The sequence below is a fragment of the Chlamydotis macqueenii genome, chromosome 2 (genome assembly GCF_036417535.1).
Source record: "Chlamydotis macqueenii isolate bChlMac1 chromosome 2, bChlMac1.mat, whole genome shotgun sequence".
Lineage (NCBI taxonomy): Eukaryota > Metazoa > Chordata > Aves > Otidiformes > Otididae > Chlamydotis > Chlamydotis macqueenii.
Window position 1 is genome coordinate 114,050,691 of NC_141557.1, and position 17,042 is coordinate 114,067,732.

The 17,042-nt window shown below is 38.4% G+C and overlaps 1 protein-coding gene across 1 annotated transcript in view; it reads left to right on the forward strand.

Annotated features, from left to right (window-relative positions):
* Positions 1–17,042, forward strand: part of LAMA3 (laminin subunit alpha 3) — a 121,083-nt gene that overhangs the window by 100,954 nt on the left and 3,087 nt on the right. Inside the window, exons 56-75 of the mRNA XM_086742264.1 lie at positions 161–277; positions 357–536; positions 2,388–2,530; positions 3,596–3,772; positions 4,908–5,059; positions 5,159–5,321; positions 5,759–5,892; positions 6,385–6,535; positions 7,403–7,522; positions 8,460–8,584; positions 8,923–9,043; positions 10,229–10,369; positions 11,156–11,286; positions 12,569–12,700; positions 14,146–14,290; positions 14,587–14,753; positions 15,163–15,352; positions 15,654–15,794; positions 16,607–16,766; positions 16,908–17,035. Of these exons, the coding sequence (XP_086598390.1) occupies positions 161–277; positions 357–536; positions 2,388–2,530; positions 3,596–3,772; positions 4,908–5,059; positions 5,159–5,321; positions 5,759–5,892; positions 6,385–6,535; positions 7,403–7,522; positions 8,460–8,584; positions 8,923–9,043; positions 10,229–10,369; positions 11,156–11,286; positions 12,569–12,700; positions 14,146–14,290; positions 14,587–14,753; positions 15,163–15,352; positions 15,654–15,794; positions 16,607–16,766; positions 16,908–17,035 (2,918 nt within the window). The remainder of the gene's footprint in view (positions 1–160; positions 278–356; positions 537–2,387; positions 2,531–3,595; positions 3,773–4,907; positions 5,060–5,158; positions 5,322–5,758; positions 5,893–6,384; positions 6,536–7,402; positions 7,523–8,459; positions 8,585–8,922; positions 9,044–10,228; positions 10,370–11,155; positions 11,287–12,568; positions 12,701–14,145; positions 14,291–14,586; positions 14,754–15,162; positions 15,353–15,653; positions 15,795–16,606; positions 16,767–16,907; positions 17,036–17,042) is intronic.

The window sequence follows — 17,042 nt, forward strand, 5'->3', positions numbered from 1 at the left end:
GGCAAATCCTTAGCATTGTACTTGTTTTGCAGTGCAAATGCTCGTTCATTGCTCAGTGGCAACATGAGCTGTGTAAGAGCGCAGGCTGGTGCTGCTCACCACCTGTCCAACAGGTAGTATTTCTGTTTAAAATTCACACAGGGCATTCACTGTTTTGCAGCTCTTGGTCCAACCCTTGAAGACATAAAGCAAAGACTTGATGTCAGTGATGGAAAGAAAAATACACTTCAAGTTGATCTTGTCACTCTTCAAAATAATCTCAATGGGATAAACAGAGGTCAGTTACTGATCCCTTCTGTTTTGCCTCTTTCATCTACTACTATAAGAATCTGCACATGGTTTTTTGTGTGTTTCAGATGACATTGACAGCATCATCACCAGTGCAAAGGACATGGTAAAAAGTGCCGAGGATGTCACAACCAATGTATTGGATGAACTGCTCCCAATTCAAGTAGATGTGGAAAAAATCAAGAGCACCTATGGAAGCACACAGAGTGCTGGCTTCGGTAAAGCATTAATGGAGGCAAACAATTCAGGTAAGTGTTGTATTTGGTGTTGCAGGTGCTATCTGAGGCCTGCCAAGTCATTGTTAGGTGAACATGGTTAGTTTCTCAGCAGAAATTTTAGTCATCCAAAAGTTAGACACCTAGCCTAAGCTAGTGTTCTGGGCTTCCTTTATTGCCAGTGGAAAGGGATAGTTACAGCAGAAGGTGATTCAGGCCATCCTGTGGTATGTAGTAAAAGCTGATACTGTGACTCATCTCTGAAGACTTACAGGCCAGTACTGTAGGCCAATACTGCAGGCCAGTACTGCGGGGTATCCCAGGGGTCAAAGCTTGGTCTGATCCTGTTTGACATCTTCATTAATAATCTGGATGATGCAGCAGAGTGCACCACTCAGCAAGTTTGCTGATCACAAAACTGGGAGGAGTGACCGATGTATCAGAGGGTCATGCTGCCATCCAGAGGGACCTCAACAAGCTGCGGAAATGGGCTGACAGGAATCTCATGAAGTTCAACAAGGAGAAATCCTGCGCCTGGGAAGAAATAGCCCTATGCAGCAGTGCGTGCTGGGGGCTGCCTAGCTGGAAAGCAGATTTGGAGAGAAGGACCTGAGGGTACTGGTGCACACCAAGTTGAACATGACTCAGCAATGTATCCTTCTGTCAAAGACTGAAACACAGGAGGTTGTCTCTGAACATAAGAAAAAATGTGAGGGTGACTGAGCACTGGCACAGGTTGCTCGGAGAGGTTGTGGAGTCTCCATCCTTGGAGATACTCAAAAGCCGTCTAGACACAGTTCTGGGCAACTGGCTCTAGGTGCTCCCGCTTGAGCACAGGAGTCGAACAAGATGACCCCCAGAGGTCCCTTCTAACCTCAGTCACTCTGTGATTCTGTGATTTTCTGCTGACTAGGGAGGGCACCTAGACAATTAGCTTAGGCTAAGATGTCTGTTAGTGGAAATTAAGTTAAAGGGATTGCATGCAGACTGAGTGGAATACAAAATAAGGGACAATCACAATCCCAAATAACATCTTTTTTCAACTTTTCAGCAACTTTATCTGATAAAGTCAAGAGAGAGAAAACATTTTAAATAACATAAATACAGGAGCTTGCCCTGCATGTAATTGCAGAGTCATAAGACATTCCTGCAGTTACAAGATCAGTTTAGAAGTCGTATTTAGAAAAATAATAGGTCTAGATTTCTTTTTATTTGTCTTCCACATCATAGGGTTGTGGTCTGCTAATACTTCCAGGCTTTTTCTTTTTGCAGCCACAGGGGATGAAAAATTGTTTCCTGTTCAAATGAAAGTTGAGATTCTTATGGTATCTTCTATTCTCGTGAAATAAATCTATCCAGATACTGCAAGACCGTACTGTCCAGATATTGAATTGTGATGACTAGCAACCCTGTCACAAGAATACCAGACATGCCCTACTGTCAGGCCAGCAACCTGCCTACCCCAGTATTCACTCTCCAACAGTGGCAACAGGAGATGCTACTCAGGGAATACACATAAACTTGATCCCGATCTGCTGTCCGTTATCCTCATCCTCCCCTAGCATCCACAATCACTGGATAAGAATGTTAGAGAGCACATCCCTGTCTGTTCTATTTAATATTTTTTTCTAGACCTGAATTTATCTACTATGTTTTTGGAAGTGCTGATTCTATCTGCTTCCGCAAATACCTTTGGCCACAAATTCCAAGAGTAAAATAACCTCCTTATAAACTGCTAGTTTCAGTGAGGGCTTCCTAATATTGCAGGACTGATGAAAACAGTTCTGTCATCACCCTTTTCTGATAACAGTGTAGTGATATAATATTTTGCATGTGTTTTCCTCCTCCTTTCTATCATCAATGGTTTTTTTTCTTTCATTGCAGTAAAAAAATTGACAAACAAACTTCCAGATCTGTTCAGCAAGATTGAGAGTATCAACCAACAGCTGATGCCAATAAGCAACATCTCTGAGAATGTAAATCGCATAAGAGAGCTGATTCAGCAGGCAAGAGATGCTGCAAATAAGGTCTGTCCTGAACATTGCAATCATGCTTGACCTCAGTGGTTGGGACACCACAGCAGTACTTTTGGTCCTCTTTCTAAATAATTTTGTTAAAATGTGTATGAAATACTAGGCATAAATTTAATTCAACAACACCACCCAGCACTTAAAGTAACTGTGATGATGGGAAGCATAATAATTTGTACATAAAAATGAGTGGATGCAGTAGCATCCTGCTCTGTACTCCTTCCATAGGGTTTTTTTCTAGGGCATCTCTGCAATACTTATTTGTACAATAGCCTCTTGCCTTCCAAGGTACGTTCTGGTGGCTTTGGCAGCAGGCATAGAGTCAACTCCGCAGCTTAGAGGCAGGGCTCTCTACCCATGCATGGCCAGTTGAACAGTGGCACTGCCGAAAAAGCTGTAGCCCTGTACCCTCATGTCTCCAGCTGCTCCACCACGTTAGGAGTCGGCTACTGGTATCTTCTTATTAGAATACTTTTTCTCCATTTAAGCAACTGCTGTAGTTACTCAAGAGATAGCATGGTCTCAGGTCCCTGAGAAGCATCCCTGAGGTCATCACAAATAAACTACAGCTGCAATGAATAAGAGGAATCTGTGACCGTGGTGTAAATGGCTGTAATGGGACGTGTCTTTATTAATATCAGAGTTGCATTTTAATTTCCAACAGACAGTTAAGTCCAGCTAAGTGAAGCATCAGGATATGTATGTAGACATCTAAATAATTCATAGACTTGCTCCTTAGAGCTGCAGGGCACGTCCTTCCCTGTCCGTATATTGAAGGTAACAATTGCTTGACAGAGGCGTAGTAAGAGTTGATTAATTGATGTCTGGAGTAAAAAAGTGCTGTGTTAAGTGGTAAGTATTGATAAGACAGAATATGGTATTATCCAGTCTGTTTCCTAATTATATTGTTTGGTAGGATCAGAGCCCAAATTGGTAGTAATTGATGGCTGTAACATGACTAGGATATCTAACAGGTTACTTTGCAATTAAGCACAACAGTGAAAAAGTAGGCGCAGTAGCAATAGATAATTATAACATACTGAATTTTGGTTTTCTTAACAGGTTGCTATTCCAATGAGGTTCAATGGCAGCTCTGGTGTAGAAGTTCGACCGCCAAGCAACCTTGAAGATCTGAAAGGCTATACTTCACTTTCTTTCTTTCTCCAAAGACCTCAGACAAGATTAGGCACCCTCAAGAGGGCATTTAATAAGTTTGTACTGTACCTGGGTAATAAAGATGTAGGTATATTTTGAGATTTAATCTGATTTTTGTAACAGACAACACGCTTTGAGAAACTAATAGGAGATTATTTATTTTGACTGAAGTTCATAGCTACTGTTGGCCTATTTCTTTATAATTGCCATTTTGTGGTGGCAGAAGTGTTTTGACTGGCAAAGTAACTTGTTGGGTCACCGACTGCTTTGCCCATTGATGCTTTGTTGTTTTGCTCCTTTGGAAATTACTTCTCAGTCATGTATATCGCCATACAGTCCTGTCTGAAGTGTCAGGTTCTGCAGCAGTCAGCACAAACTCAGCCCAACTCCTGCCTCAGAGCTTTGACTCTTATCACAGTATAAGTCACTGTGAGTTTCTCCATTGGTTTAAAAAAAAAGTTATCATTTCAGTTTGAAAATTCAATCCCTGAGCTCTTCATTTCTCTTCTTAATATGCAGAATAGTACAGACCTGCTTGTGCATTCATGCTTGCTTAAGCACCATCAAACATTTTAAAGATTTCCTGCATGCAGTTCCTATGTATTTTTAAATCTTGTTATCTGACAGAAGCTCTATTTGTAGTGAGTCTTGTGGATACACAGAAAGCTGTTTAAAGGTAGTTTTTCTACACTGGATTTCACCTTTTTGTCCCCTGAATATCTGGCCAGGATATCTGTTGACAGCATTTTAATTGTTATTTGTGAAATATGATATGTTGGAGAAATAAAATGTTTGGGAAAATGACTGCTTCCAGTCACCTTAGTAAGAACCATTGTCCTTGACTATGTGTATTCCAAATATCTTTTTTTATTTCACAGATATTGAGTCTGATTTTTAGTAATGGTGTCATGTTTTCATGGCTTTAGCTGAGAGATGCTACAAATGTGGAAATTATTGTAGCTACTATTGTTATAAAAATAAAAAGCCACACATAACTATTCAATTAATTTATAACTATATTCAATGAATCAGTGCAACATATAAGATTACAATTTTTTCTTTCCAGAACTGATAAACTTAGTAACAATTTTCATCATTAGATGAATGGATTTCTTATGACTCATGCACAGTATGATGATGTCTCTGAGGAAGTGCTGCTGTATTTTACCTTCATTAACGTTAATAATTTATTAATGATTATTTGCTTTGCTCTTTTTAGGCTTCCAAGGACTATATTGGTATGGTTGTGAAAGATGGTCACCTCACTTGTGTCTATAACCTGGGAGATGGTGATGTAGAAATAGATGTGCAGCCATTTGTGACTCAAAGCGAAACTGAGGAAGCCGTTATGGATCAAGTCAAGTTTGAAAGGTATAAGGTCCACAGTGCACAACAATCTTTTCCAAAACTTGTTAAGAACATCTTTGATTAATGTGATGTGATATTTCGCCTGTTCTGTTTTGGTTTTAGGATTTACCAGTATGTAAAGCTGAATTACATCAAAGCAGCATCATCAGCTTCTCCGGAGCATGAAAGCCCTTTGACTGCAAGCAGTAGAGGCAGTGACACTCTCCTAAATCTTGATCCCAGCACTGTTGTGTTTTATGTTGGAGGATACCCACCAGATTTTAGGGTACAAAGAGTTGCTTAGCCTTTTTTAAAGAGATTTCCATGTTAATCATTCTGTTGTTCATACAAGTTAAGATTGGAACTAGCAGTCTTTCAAAGGCTGTGTAAAAGTTTATACATGTCAGTAGGAATAGACAGGATGAAAGGAGATGCAGGGAGTATGGTGATGAGGATGGTGAGGACAGCATGAAACCTGTCCAGCCCTGCTAAGTACTATTCCCAATCCATCCATATAACTCCACTTTAAATTGTGCTGCAGTACTCCTGGGGTGATATTAGATGGTTAGGCTATTATATACAAAGGTATTATAATTTTATGATTTTTGGAATGTTGTATTCTTTGTCTTATTAATATTTGCAGTGAGTCTTAGCAGTTACATGTCAATGTAAAATTTTGTCAGCTGATATGAATGGAATGTTTTTGATGACACTATTTTGCAGCCTCCACGTAAGCTAGACTATCCTCATTATGAAGGCTGCATTGAATTAGACAACCTAAATGAGCATATTATCAGCCTTTACAACTTCAAGAGGACATTTAATCTCAATACCACTGAAGTGCAACCCTGCAGAAGGTATGATATAAACACAGAAGTGTTTCACAGTTCTGTGATTTTATCATTATGAATTCTTGTCCTTTCACATCCAGAAGAATAACCACTGCAGCTAAACTGGTGATTTTTTTCTGTGTCTACATTTCTTCGAGAAAAAAACTTGGCATTGGCACTATTAACATCTATGGCAATCTCAATCCACTGGCCAACAATTTAAATGTTATAATACCCAGACACAATTCATGCACTAATGTATTCAGCTCCTTTATAAAGTAAATATTACATTAAATGCAAAAAAGTGAGTCACTAATGATTTCCTATATAAAGACCACATGTGAATCCAACGAAAGCCAGTGGAAGGTTTTGGCTTTGCTTGGGTTAAATCAGAATTTGGCCCTATTAGTGACTCCATACCAAATGCTTTAACTTAAACTTTTTAAAATGAAGACAGTAAGTCCATGTGATAAGTTTTTGCTCTCATATATTCACATCTGTGACACTGAATTATTACAGGTATAAAGAAGAGACTGACCAAAGCTATTTTGAAGGCACGGGTTATGCCAGCGTCACACTGAAAGAACCAAATACCCACAGCCAAGTACGCTACGAGCAGACAATTGAGACTACTGCAGATGAAGGCATTGTGTTTTTTGCAGCAAATGGGGTAATTCATGGAATGCTTCTGTTTGTTTTGTGGCCCAAGAACATTTTAAAGAACTTTGCTTACTCAAGAAAGTGCTAGATTTAGTAATAACTGTAAAGAAATTTCTTAAAAGTGTTCTTTTTGTCCATGTGGCAGATTAGTAGATTCTGCTGTATGTTTTAATGTCATATGGTTTAGTTTTAGGTAGTCCTGCGAGGAGCAGGGACTGGGACTCAATGATTCTTATGGATCCCTTCCAGCTTGAGATAGTCTATGATTCTATAATGGTTGCTGAATACTCACTTTGTCAAGGCTGAAAAAAAAAGTAATTCCAAGTAGCTCCTCCATTAGGCTGTGCACAGAATTCGTAACTGGGAGTGGGCAGGGAGGATGTAATTTGAATCAAACCAATTTTGAAATACTGAAATCCTCCAAAAGTGGAAGTGCGTTCTTCCCAAATCTAGACATGAGTGGTAACAGAGTAAGGAAGAATTTAGAAAGTGGCATGGTGACTGATACCTGTAAAGGTGCTCAAAACAGCAGTGATGCTACTTATTTAATAATATTATAGGCATGTTTGCAATCACCGTGACATGTTCTGCATAATTTCTCAATGCTGTAAAAGGTCAGTAGACATCTTGAAATGAGAAGTTCTCTAGAGATTTGGAGAATACATCTGGAGCTGAAACCAGATCTGTTTATAACAGTTTAAAGTAATTATGGTTGATTATTTTAAGTTTTAGTCTGCTCTGTGTTATCTTTTTGCCCAAAAGCTTTACTGAAGCAACTAGATAGCTTCATTAAAATTATTCACATGACAGTGAAGCATATATGAAATATTGGCAGTTTAATTGTGTTGGTGTTTGTTTTTTTTTTTTTTTGCTGCAGGATCAGTTCATCAGCGTGCTCATTAAAGATGGTCATACAGTTTTTAGATACAAAGTTGGCTCTGAGCCTCCAAAAGAAATAGAAACCAAAGCAACTGTAAATGATGGAACATATAAACAAGTATGTCATTTTAAACAATCAAGTGATCATTATTTGTAAAAATACACATTAGCTGAAACTAAACATCTTGTTGTAAAGCTTAGTTGTGAAGTTTTTCTTTTGTGTTGAGGGGATCAGGCTGTTGGGGATTAATTTGGACATGTGAAAATTAATCTTTCTACTGTCCTGCTTTCCTGTGAATAAGTTCAGTTTTAACAGAAAAACCACCGAAGAAAAAAAAACTCTGACCAAGTATTGCTTTATTTAGAGTGAGCTGTGTACATTGCAATTATTAACACTATTTTAATACTTTGATTAATGTTTTTACCACCTAAGGGTTTGCTTCTTCAGGGCAGGCTGATCTTTACAGATTACTTTTTTGTAGTCTTTTTGGTTTTGCTTGTCTACTTAGCTTCAGTCTGGCTGTTTTGTAGCACTACTGGAGTGAAATTGTAAATACATTGTTAAAACCTTTGATTGACATGTTGATTCATTCTCCCTTTTCCCCTTACTACATCTCCAACTGAATAGCATAGGTCACAGAGTCTGCTGGATTGAGTCTTTATGCCGCACTGGGTCAACTTACCTTCAGCCAGCTGACTGCCCTAGTCTTTGTAGCAGGCAGCAGCTCCTGAATCTTCAACTGCAAATAGAGGGCAATATCTGAGTGTTAGGTGAGGTGTAATTTTAGGCAATCTTTCTAAGGAAAAGAAAACCTCGCCTTTTGTTTGGATAGCAGAGCATTTTCCTTAAGCATTTGCTTTGGCTAAATGCCCAAATTTTGCAAAGTACCTTTGAACTACTGCATTTACTCTGGATTAAAGGCAATAGTAAACAAGAGGAGGGGAAAAAAACCCCAACCACTGTGTCCTGTACTCCTCTGTGGGAGCACTTTTAATCTGCTAAATGATTTTTGTTTCCGCTGAGTGAAATAATTCTCATTATTCATCTATTTCAGATCCATTTGGTGCTTGCTCGAAGTAAGAATACTGTTCATGTCAGTCCTGATATTAAAGCCAACATAAATGTCTTCGTTTTCACTAAGTACTATCTAGGTGGAATTCCACCTTCTCTGCGGGAACGGTGAGTAACTATAAAGACTGTAATACACAGGCTTTGTGTGGAAACTCCATCTAAACTCTTTCCTTAGGCAATTTCTTTCACACTCTGTATCAGGTATCTTATGTGTTGTGAAAATAACCAGTGTATAATACATGATCATAATCAGTGATTTTTGGATCTTTGTTGGACTGTATCCTCAAGAGTGGGTTTGATCAGCATGAAGTATGGTGTGCAAGAAAGATTGTTCTTGTTCTATTTTTCTATTTCTTATATTGCCAACATTTACGGGCTACTATACTAGTGTGTGCTTTGAAATATCAGGCTACTGAACTCTTTTTCCTTCCTCTCCCTGAAACCAGCTTTAATATATCCACACCTTCATTCCGGGGCTGCATGAAGAATGTGAAAAACCCTAACACTGCATCTGTTATTTTTGATGAGACTGTTGGTGTCAGCAAGAAATGTTCAGATGACTGGAAGGTAACTAACAAAGTTCCTTAAAAACTTCTTTTGGAGTTCACAGAGTCTGTTTTTTCTATGAATCCTGGACCATTATGTTTTACTTAGGTCAAAAATGGTATTTGGTTAACATGTGATGGTAATAAAATAACCTGGGCTTCGTATGAAGATATGGAAGAAAGGAGACTCCGCTTCTACTGTGATAGCTTGCTCCAGTACATAGTCCACCACTTAATTAATGCTGGGTACAATTAAGATTCATATTTACCATGTAAACTTACTGGCTTCCGGTTTCTGTTATTGATTAGGCCAGAATACTTAGTTACTTAATACTACTCAGGATCTTTCTTCTCAACAAAGTGCTTATGCTTCCTAATTAAATGACCTCTCAACATTTTTTCTTGAACAAGCTAAGCAGACTCTCCTTCCACCAAAGTCTCTCATTGTAAGGCTATTGCCCCATTTGATTGTTTTATAATTCTTTTCTGTGTACCCTTGAGTTTTGCCACGTTCTTTTTAAAACGGGACAATGTGACATTTCAGTGTTGGCTTAACCAATGCTGCATGGAAAGATGAGAACTACCCTTCTGCTTCTACTTTCTGCTACTTACATGGTGCATGATCCCATTTGCCATTTTTGCTATGGTGTTGCACTGAAAGTTTGTGCTTGTTTGCTTTCCCTTTGTGGCATCTAAACCTTTCACAGAGCAATGTCTTTGTGGGCCATTTCCCTATGCAGAGGATCTGCCCTTCGTTCTCCATCTGTATTTGTATAACTTCTCATGTATTAAAACGTGTTTTTTTCAAAAAGGCCCAGGTATATTCTGTCCTATGACTCTCACAGTTTCAGTTATGTAACTCGTCTGCACAGTTCCATACTTATGAACCATTCCTCCAGGTGCTCATTTTTGTGTCCCCAAATGTGAAAACTTTCAAAGTCGTCATGTCAATGCAAAGAGCAGCTAGAGACGAACAGCTCGTTATATTCAGCAAGCCTCATCTCCCTTTAAAGTTTCTCAGATCATAGTTAATACTGGTGAAACCAATTCAGTCCGTCTGTTGTGTGTTGAAACTTGCAGTTTGCCTTGTGCTTGGTTTTAACTGGAGTCGGTCACAATTATGTTGAGTAGGACAGTTGTTGTCCTATGTTGCCATTTCTTTTGATTAAAAGGAAAATCACTGAAAGCACTATTATCTCTCTTTCAGCTCATCAGATCTGCAGCTTTCTCCAAGAAGGGAACGCTGAGCCTGAGTGCGGCGGGTTTCCCATTTCCCAAGGATTTCCAAGTTGGCTTTGGCTTTCAGACTATGGCATCGACTGGAACACTCCTGAATTACAATCTATGGGTATGAAACATGTTCAACTTAAAATATGCTATTGGTTTGATTTCTGGATCAGTCATGTCTGTTTGTGACTCTGTCAGTTTGGCATCAGTTTGTGTCGTAAGTCTCATGTAGATTCCTGTATTTTAAGGCAAGACATGGCTACTATAATAATATTTTGAGCATAGCAGCTTGCATGTCATAAGCCAGAGAAACTCATCCTGGCAATTTCTTCACTTAACCAACAAGTAGTTCGACGAGTAACTGAGCTTTGAACTTGAACCTTCTGCAGCGTAGCTCATGCACCATAACACCACCATCCCAGTAAGACAACTGTTGCCTAATACAGTTGACTGGAAATTTTCTCGGGAAAAAATGGCATTCTGCTCATGCAGAAATGTTACCATGATCAAATATGCAGAGAAGAGTAGTTGATTTTGGCTATATTCCCTCAGAAAGCAGGGAGCTTCAAGCAGAACCTCATTCTTGCTGGCTGGAGGAGTTGAGGAGTGAGTGCACACCAGGCATTTGAGAGGTGGAGAATTGAATCCTCTGCTTTTTGAAAGATAATTTCAACAAATGTTTTAAATAACTGTTTGATATTCAGAGTGCAGAGGTATTTTAAAATAGGACCTATACTAATCGTGCAGAACTGGGCGTAATATCTGGTACTAGATGACTGAGAAATGCAGTTTTAGTGTAAGAAAATTTCTTTGCCACAAGAAACCACTGAGAACTGTATTAATGGCAATATAAAAGAGAACTAAAGGCACCTGCATTTACCTGATTTTTTGTGGGATTCTTTTGTAGCCCAATATTCTTACTATCTTTCTGAGACCTGGCTTTGTAATTGCAAAGATGGGAGAAAAGGAAATCGAACTGAAAAAGAAATACGAAGATGGGTCATTGCATTATGTGACAGTAATAAGAACAGACAACATGTGAGTCCAGTTCTTTATCTGATTCTTTTATGTTGTGATTGGAAAAAGATTAAAATTTTTTGTGACTTGTTCTTTGGGTACACACCTAACAATAGCCTCTGCTAGCAAAGGATACTGAAATAATGACACAAAAGGAGATTTTTGGTCTATGAATGTGCATGTTGGTACCTGTGATGTTTCAGCTGAACATGACTATGCATGTCTTTGACAGATTGTGTGAGTTTTGACTGCTTGTCAAGCTGGAGCTGTGGAGCTCCTCTTCAAGCCTTTACTCTTCACCTCTCCTATGAAGACAGGCTGAGAGAGTCGGGGTTGTTCAGCCTGGAGAAGAAGAGGCTCCAGGGAGACCTTATAGCAGCCTTTCAGTACTTAAAGGGGGCCTACAGGAAAGATGGGGAGAAATGTTTTAGCAGGGCCTGTAGTGATAGGACGAGGGATAATGGTTTTAAACTAAAAGAGGGTAGATTTAGACTAGATATAAGGAAGAAGTTCTTTACTATGAGGGTGGTGAAAGACTGGAACAGGTTGCCCAGAGAGGTGGTGGATGCCCCATCCCTGGAGACGTTCAAGGTCAGGCTGGACAGGGCTCTGAGCAACCTGATGTAGTTGAAGGGGTCCCTGCTTCTTGCAGGGGAATTTGGACTAGGTGACCTTTAAAGGTCTCTTTCAACCCAAACCACTTTTTTATTCTATGATTCTATACATATGTCACAGTAACATTGGTGGCTAAAGGCCCAGGGAAGAAGCTAATATTGTGTCTTTTGTTTCAATAATGATCCGTTATGTAGATATCAGAAGAGACAATTTACTGAAAAGCTCCTAAATAATATTGATTTCTGTGGAACACATAAAATGACATAAGTGTTATTAAAGTGGAAAGTTTTGAATTATTTGCTATAACTTTGGGTAATTATAACTTAATATTTCTTGTACTAGCTGTTGCTAACATGTCAAGTGCAACATTTTGACACAAAGGATGAAATCCTGTCCCGTAGTTGTCAGTGAGAGATTTTTCATGAATTTCAGTTGGACCAGGATTTCACTGTAGGACTGTAGCTTCAGCTCTTGCTCAATATCCACTACCAAAAAACAGAGCAGTATCATAGCAGTCAATGAGCACATACTGAAAAAATCCCAGAAGTAAGCTAATGAAGCTCTAGCATAATTACAGTGTAACAGGAAAACACATCTGTCGAAAAGTTCTTTTTTTCATATATGTATTTCATTTAGGTTCATAACTATTTCTTAATTTTCATGCTTATTTTTATTCACTTTGTTTCAGAGTACGTCTGCTGGTTGATGATGAGTCAGCACTAGCATCAGTTGACTCTCCAACACCACGGGCATTAATTGAACCTGTAAAATTTGGTGGAGATAATTTTGAAGGTTGCATCTCAAACATCTTTATAGAAAGGTATTTGGCCTAGAAAGATTTTAGTTTCATGCATTTTGGCCTGTTTTCCTTCTTTAATCATATAAAAATCACTTTTTGCTAAACTGCTCTTCTACATGCATGAAGCCTTCATGAATGCATAACTTTGCTGCCCCAAAATATTATTTTATTCAGGCAGATTATACATGGTATCAAGTTTTAAGTAAATTTGCTGTTCGGATGTAATGGAATTTTAGTCTGAATCATACCTGTTTAGTAGTCTTTTTATCAAAGCATTAACTCAACACAGTGCATTAGGAGTGTCCCAACAAGACATCCAAAAAGATCTGCTAGATTATATCATTATAGTTACGCAGGGACCCAGGTAATGAAATGAAGAAATCTTACTAGCAGAACCAAAACAGTTAAACAACCAGAGCAAATCATGTGCCTGATTTATGTTGTCTTTTTTTTCACACGTGTTTTTCTGGTTATTGGAGATATCTTCCAGGCAAATTTAGGAGGAAAATTAGGCATAAATATGTTCTTTAAAGAAAAGTACTCCTTGAGTCACAAGTGGTGTCCCAGCGGGCTTTGTTTTAGCTAAGTTTTGCTGAATATTTATGCATGTGTAGAATTTACACTCCCTATCAAAAGCCAGATTTGGAAAATGGCTTTTAGTACAAAAAAATAGATGGAGAATTAATGTTGTAGCTAGTCTAATCGAGTGAATGGAGACTTGAACTGGAACTGTAGGTTCTGCTCCCAACTCTACAACTCTTCTCATAAAAAACCCCGGGCAAGAAGCTTTGTTGCTTTTTCTAGTTGTAAAGTGTTTTGTAATTTACTGATTATAGATGCTGTGTACAACTTATGAAATTATAGTATTACTTAATATTATTCTTTATACACACAAGAAATGGATTTTGACAGTCTTTCTGATAAATTTGCTGTAATACTAAAGCTACATAGTAAGTTTTGATGGGCTTTGCCCCTTGACAAATCTCACTAGAACACCTTATTTAAGCAAAGTGAATCATTGAGTTAGCAGGACCTGATGTTGCCATTTTTACTTGATCTGCCAACAGTTATGCATAATTAACCAGCAAAGTTTTGTAGTCTGATCCAGAAATCTTATTCAATCAAGGCTGCTGTTGTTTTTTCCCCTTTTTTTTTTTAATGGCAATATTTGTTTGTTTTTTAAAAACACATAGCTTTCAGCAAAAAATACTTTGTTTAGAAAAGATGAGAACAAAACATCAGATTTTTTTCCATAGCCAAGAAGAAATGGGCAGAAGCAGGACAAATATGAATACTTTCTATAGCATTGAACCTACATTTTTTGGTCAAAAAAAGAAAACTGGTACTTTAGCCTCAGGCCACTGGGAAATCTATTTTGTACAGAACACTGTTTTACAATAACATTATTGATTATGCTAAAGAAAAGGGATGCTGTGTCACAGCACTTACTGCTCTCATCACTCTAGGGCAGGTAAGCTCCCTGAAGTTCAAAATCTCGTCAGTTATACTGAAAAGAATGGTGTATCCCTTGGAGCTTGCCGCAAATACGAGAACTTTGAACCACTGCTGCTGAAGGAATTTAAAAATCCTCTCAGATTTAAGATGCTCAAGGTATGCTTATTTTTACTGTCATCTTCGCTCCGTATTAGTGCCAAGGCTTTGTTTGCACAGCCATGGTTTGTAGAACTGAGATTCAGATGTTACTATTTTCCTTCCATCTCACATCTCAAGCAAGTTCTTTCTGTGTTGAAGTTCCATGCTAAACCCATACCTGTCCAGAATGACAACAGCTTCTCTGTCATTCAGAGAAGGCTGTTCACTGCCTCGCATGGGAACTCTTAAATATGTAGATTGAAATGTTTTTTTTTATGTTCACGCATAGTAAATGTTTCAATTCTGTTTTACAGGCACAGAATGAAAAAAAACATGATTATTTGAAAGCTGCTAATGTGCAAAACCAGCAAAACCACTATTTATCAGCTCAGTTAAATGTCAGCAGTGAAGCGTATCTCTTTGGAAACACACCCAACAGTTTCATATCCTACATGTTTTCTCCACTGTCATCTACAGACAGGTAATACAAATGTTCTCTGTTCTCCTTGTGATACTTGAATTGACAAAGCTGCTTGAATTTTGGGGTGCTAAGAGCTAGGATTTTCTTCTTGTTTACGTCTTGGGGCATAATAAAGAGTGGTTCTAAAGGTTCAGGCAATTTCTTTCTCTGCTAAGATTTACCCAGACTGAGTAGATTGACTTGGCTGTGGTGGACAATTACAGTGCATATTGATGCCAAGTCCTAGGCCTGAATATGTCAACTTCCATTCACATTCAGAAATGCAGGCAATGTAGAACACTGTGATTCCACCCAAGAGCTATTCTGCATTTCACAAATGGAGTTTCACTGGCATTTTTCTGGGGAACAGAAAGACTACAGCAACTAACAACATAGACCTATATTTGAATATGCTTACTTTCCACTACAGGTTACATTTTTCTGTAGATATACGGACTCGATCATCAAGAGGATTAATAGTTTTCATGGAGGAAAAGTCTGAGGACTCTTATATGGCTCTTCACATTTCAAAAGGACGTTTTGTCTTTTCACTTGGCTCTGGAGGAAAACGAGTCAAAATCAAAACCAGTATTAAATACAATGACGGGCAATGGCACACTGTAAGTAGTATGGCAGAGGAACTGTGGTGAAACCACAACTAGCGCTCAGAAGACCGAGCCCATTGAATTTTTAAGTTATTAGAAATTCGATTTTGGTCATCTGAAGTTAATTCCTCTGCCTGAAAGTTAATGTGGTTGACAGGTCTCTGTTACGAGAGAGCTTCTAGAGACTGATTTTCCCAGCATGTTATTTTCAGTTTAAATATTTCAACAATACAGTGCTTAAGTTAAAGAAAAAATCTCTAGTGGCTTTCATTGGCCTTGAGGAGTTTTAATTCTGTTATGTTTGCACCCTGTAAAGGTGGTCTTCAGCACAGATGGGAACAATGTCCGCCTTATTGTTGATGGTCTAAGGGCCCAGCACAGAAGATTAGCAACAGATTCTGCCATCGGCATTAAGCCACCAATCTATGTGGGAGGGCTGCCATCACTGAAGAGACAGGTAAATAACTGACAGATTCACCCCCATATATTCCCTGTGCTGCACTAATTACATGTGAAAGTGTTAATAAGCAGGATTTCCATGTTGAAAAGATTTGGAGGATATTTCCAAGCACCAGTGAGTACCATCTGTGACTGATGTTTGCAGTTGTTCATTACAGATCTTTTTCCTCACTTGTTCACACAGCTCTCAGCTGGACACGTATTTTCAACGTGTGTTGCTGAGACACTGATGACAACCCTGTAGTGTCTTCATTTATATTCTTTAAAAAATAGAAAAGACCAAAGTCATATTTGTAATTCCAGGAATAACCTCTTCCAGCAGAATAGTTACCTCAGTGGACTAAGTGATAATCTGTAAAGAAGCACAGGAATCCTTCTCATTAGGGAATTATGAATGTAGAACTGTATTTTAATCTGAAATATGTGTGGTTCCTATTACTTTAAAAATTGGGCAATTAATGACACAGGGCATTTTATAAAATCAGATTTAAATAAATAGCCTCTTAGGAAGGGAAGGGTGTACTTGAGGTTTCACAACTCCTGTTGTGTTGTATTTTTGACGCATCATTGGGAAGCAGCTGTTCTGCAAGCAGGTGTTGTGTTAACTCAAAATCAACTGTTACTTTCATGTTTTAAGCTCTTTTTAAAAATTTTGGAATACCTTTTCACTGTATCAGAGATAAGGTTTAGGTGTCTTTAGTGCCACTTGGCTTTCTACAGTCCAACAGTACAAAGGAACTAATGGATGTTCTTACAAAAAAAAAAGATGCCATCATGCTTTGGTATTCATGTTTTGAAATATACTTTCAGAATATACCGGTGAACAGTTTCAAGGGTTGCCTGAGGAATTTTAAGATGAATGGAAAAGTCATGAATGCACCTCAGCAAAAAAATGGCGTACTTCCATGTCTGGATGTTCCCATGGAGACGGGGATTTATTTCTTTAATGAAGGAGGATATATCACCATCGGTAAGCTGTGTAGAGATTATGGTATATGCAATTATGTTTTAAGTGTGTATGTGTAAGGATTTTTTAATTTATTTTTTTATGTGGTTTTCCAATTATCTCCTCCTATGATCATTCTTCTACCCACTGTTTAATTCTCCACAGGTAATTTGCTGATGGGCTTGGATTTTAGGATTGTATTTACCATTCGACCAAGGACTTCAACAAGTATACTCCTCCATGCTGGAAGCAAGCAAGACAACTACTTGACTATTTACATGGAAGGAGGAAAGGTAAGTA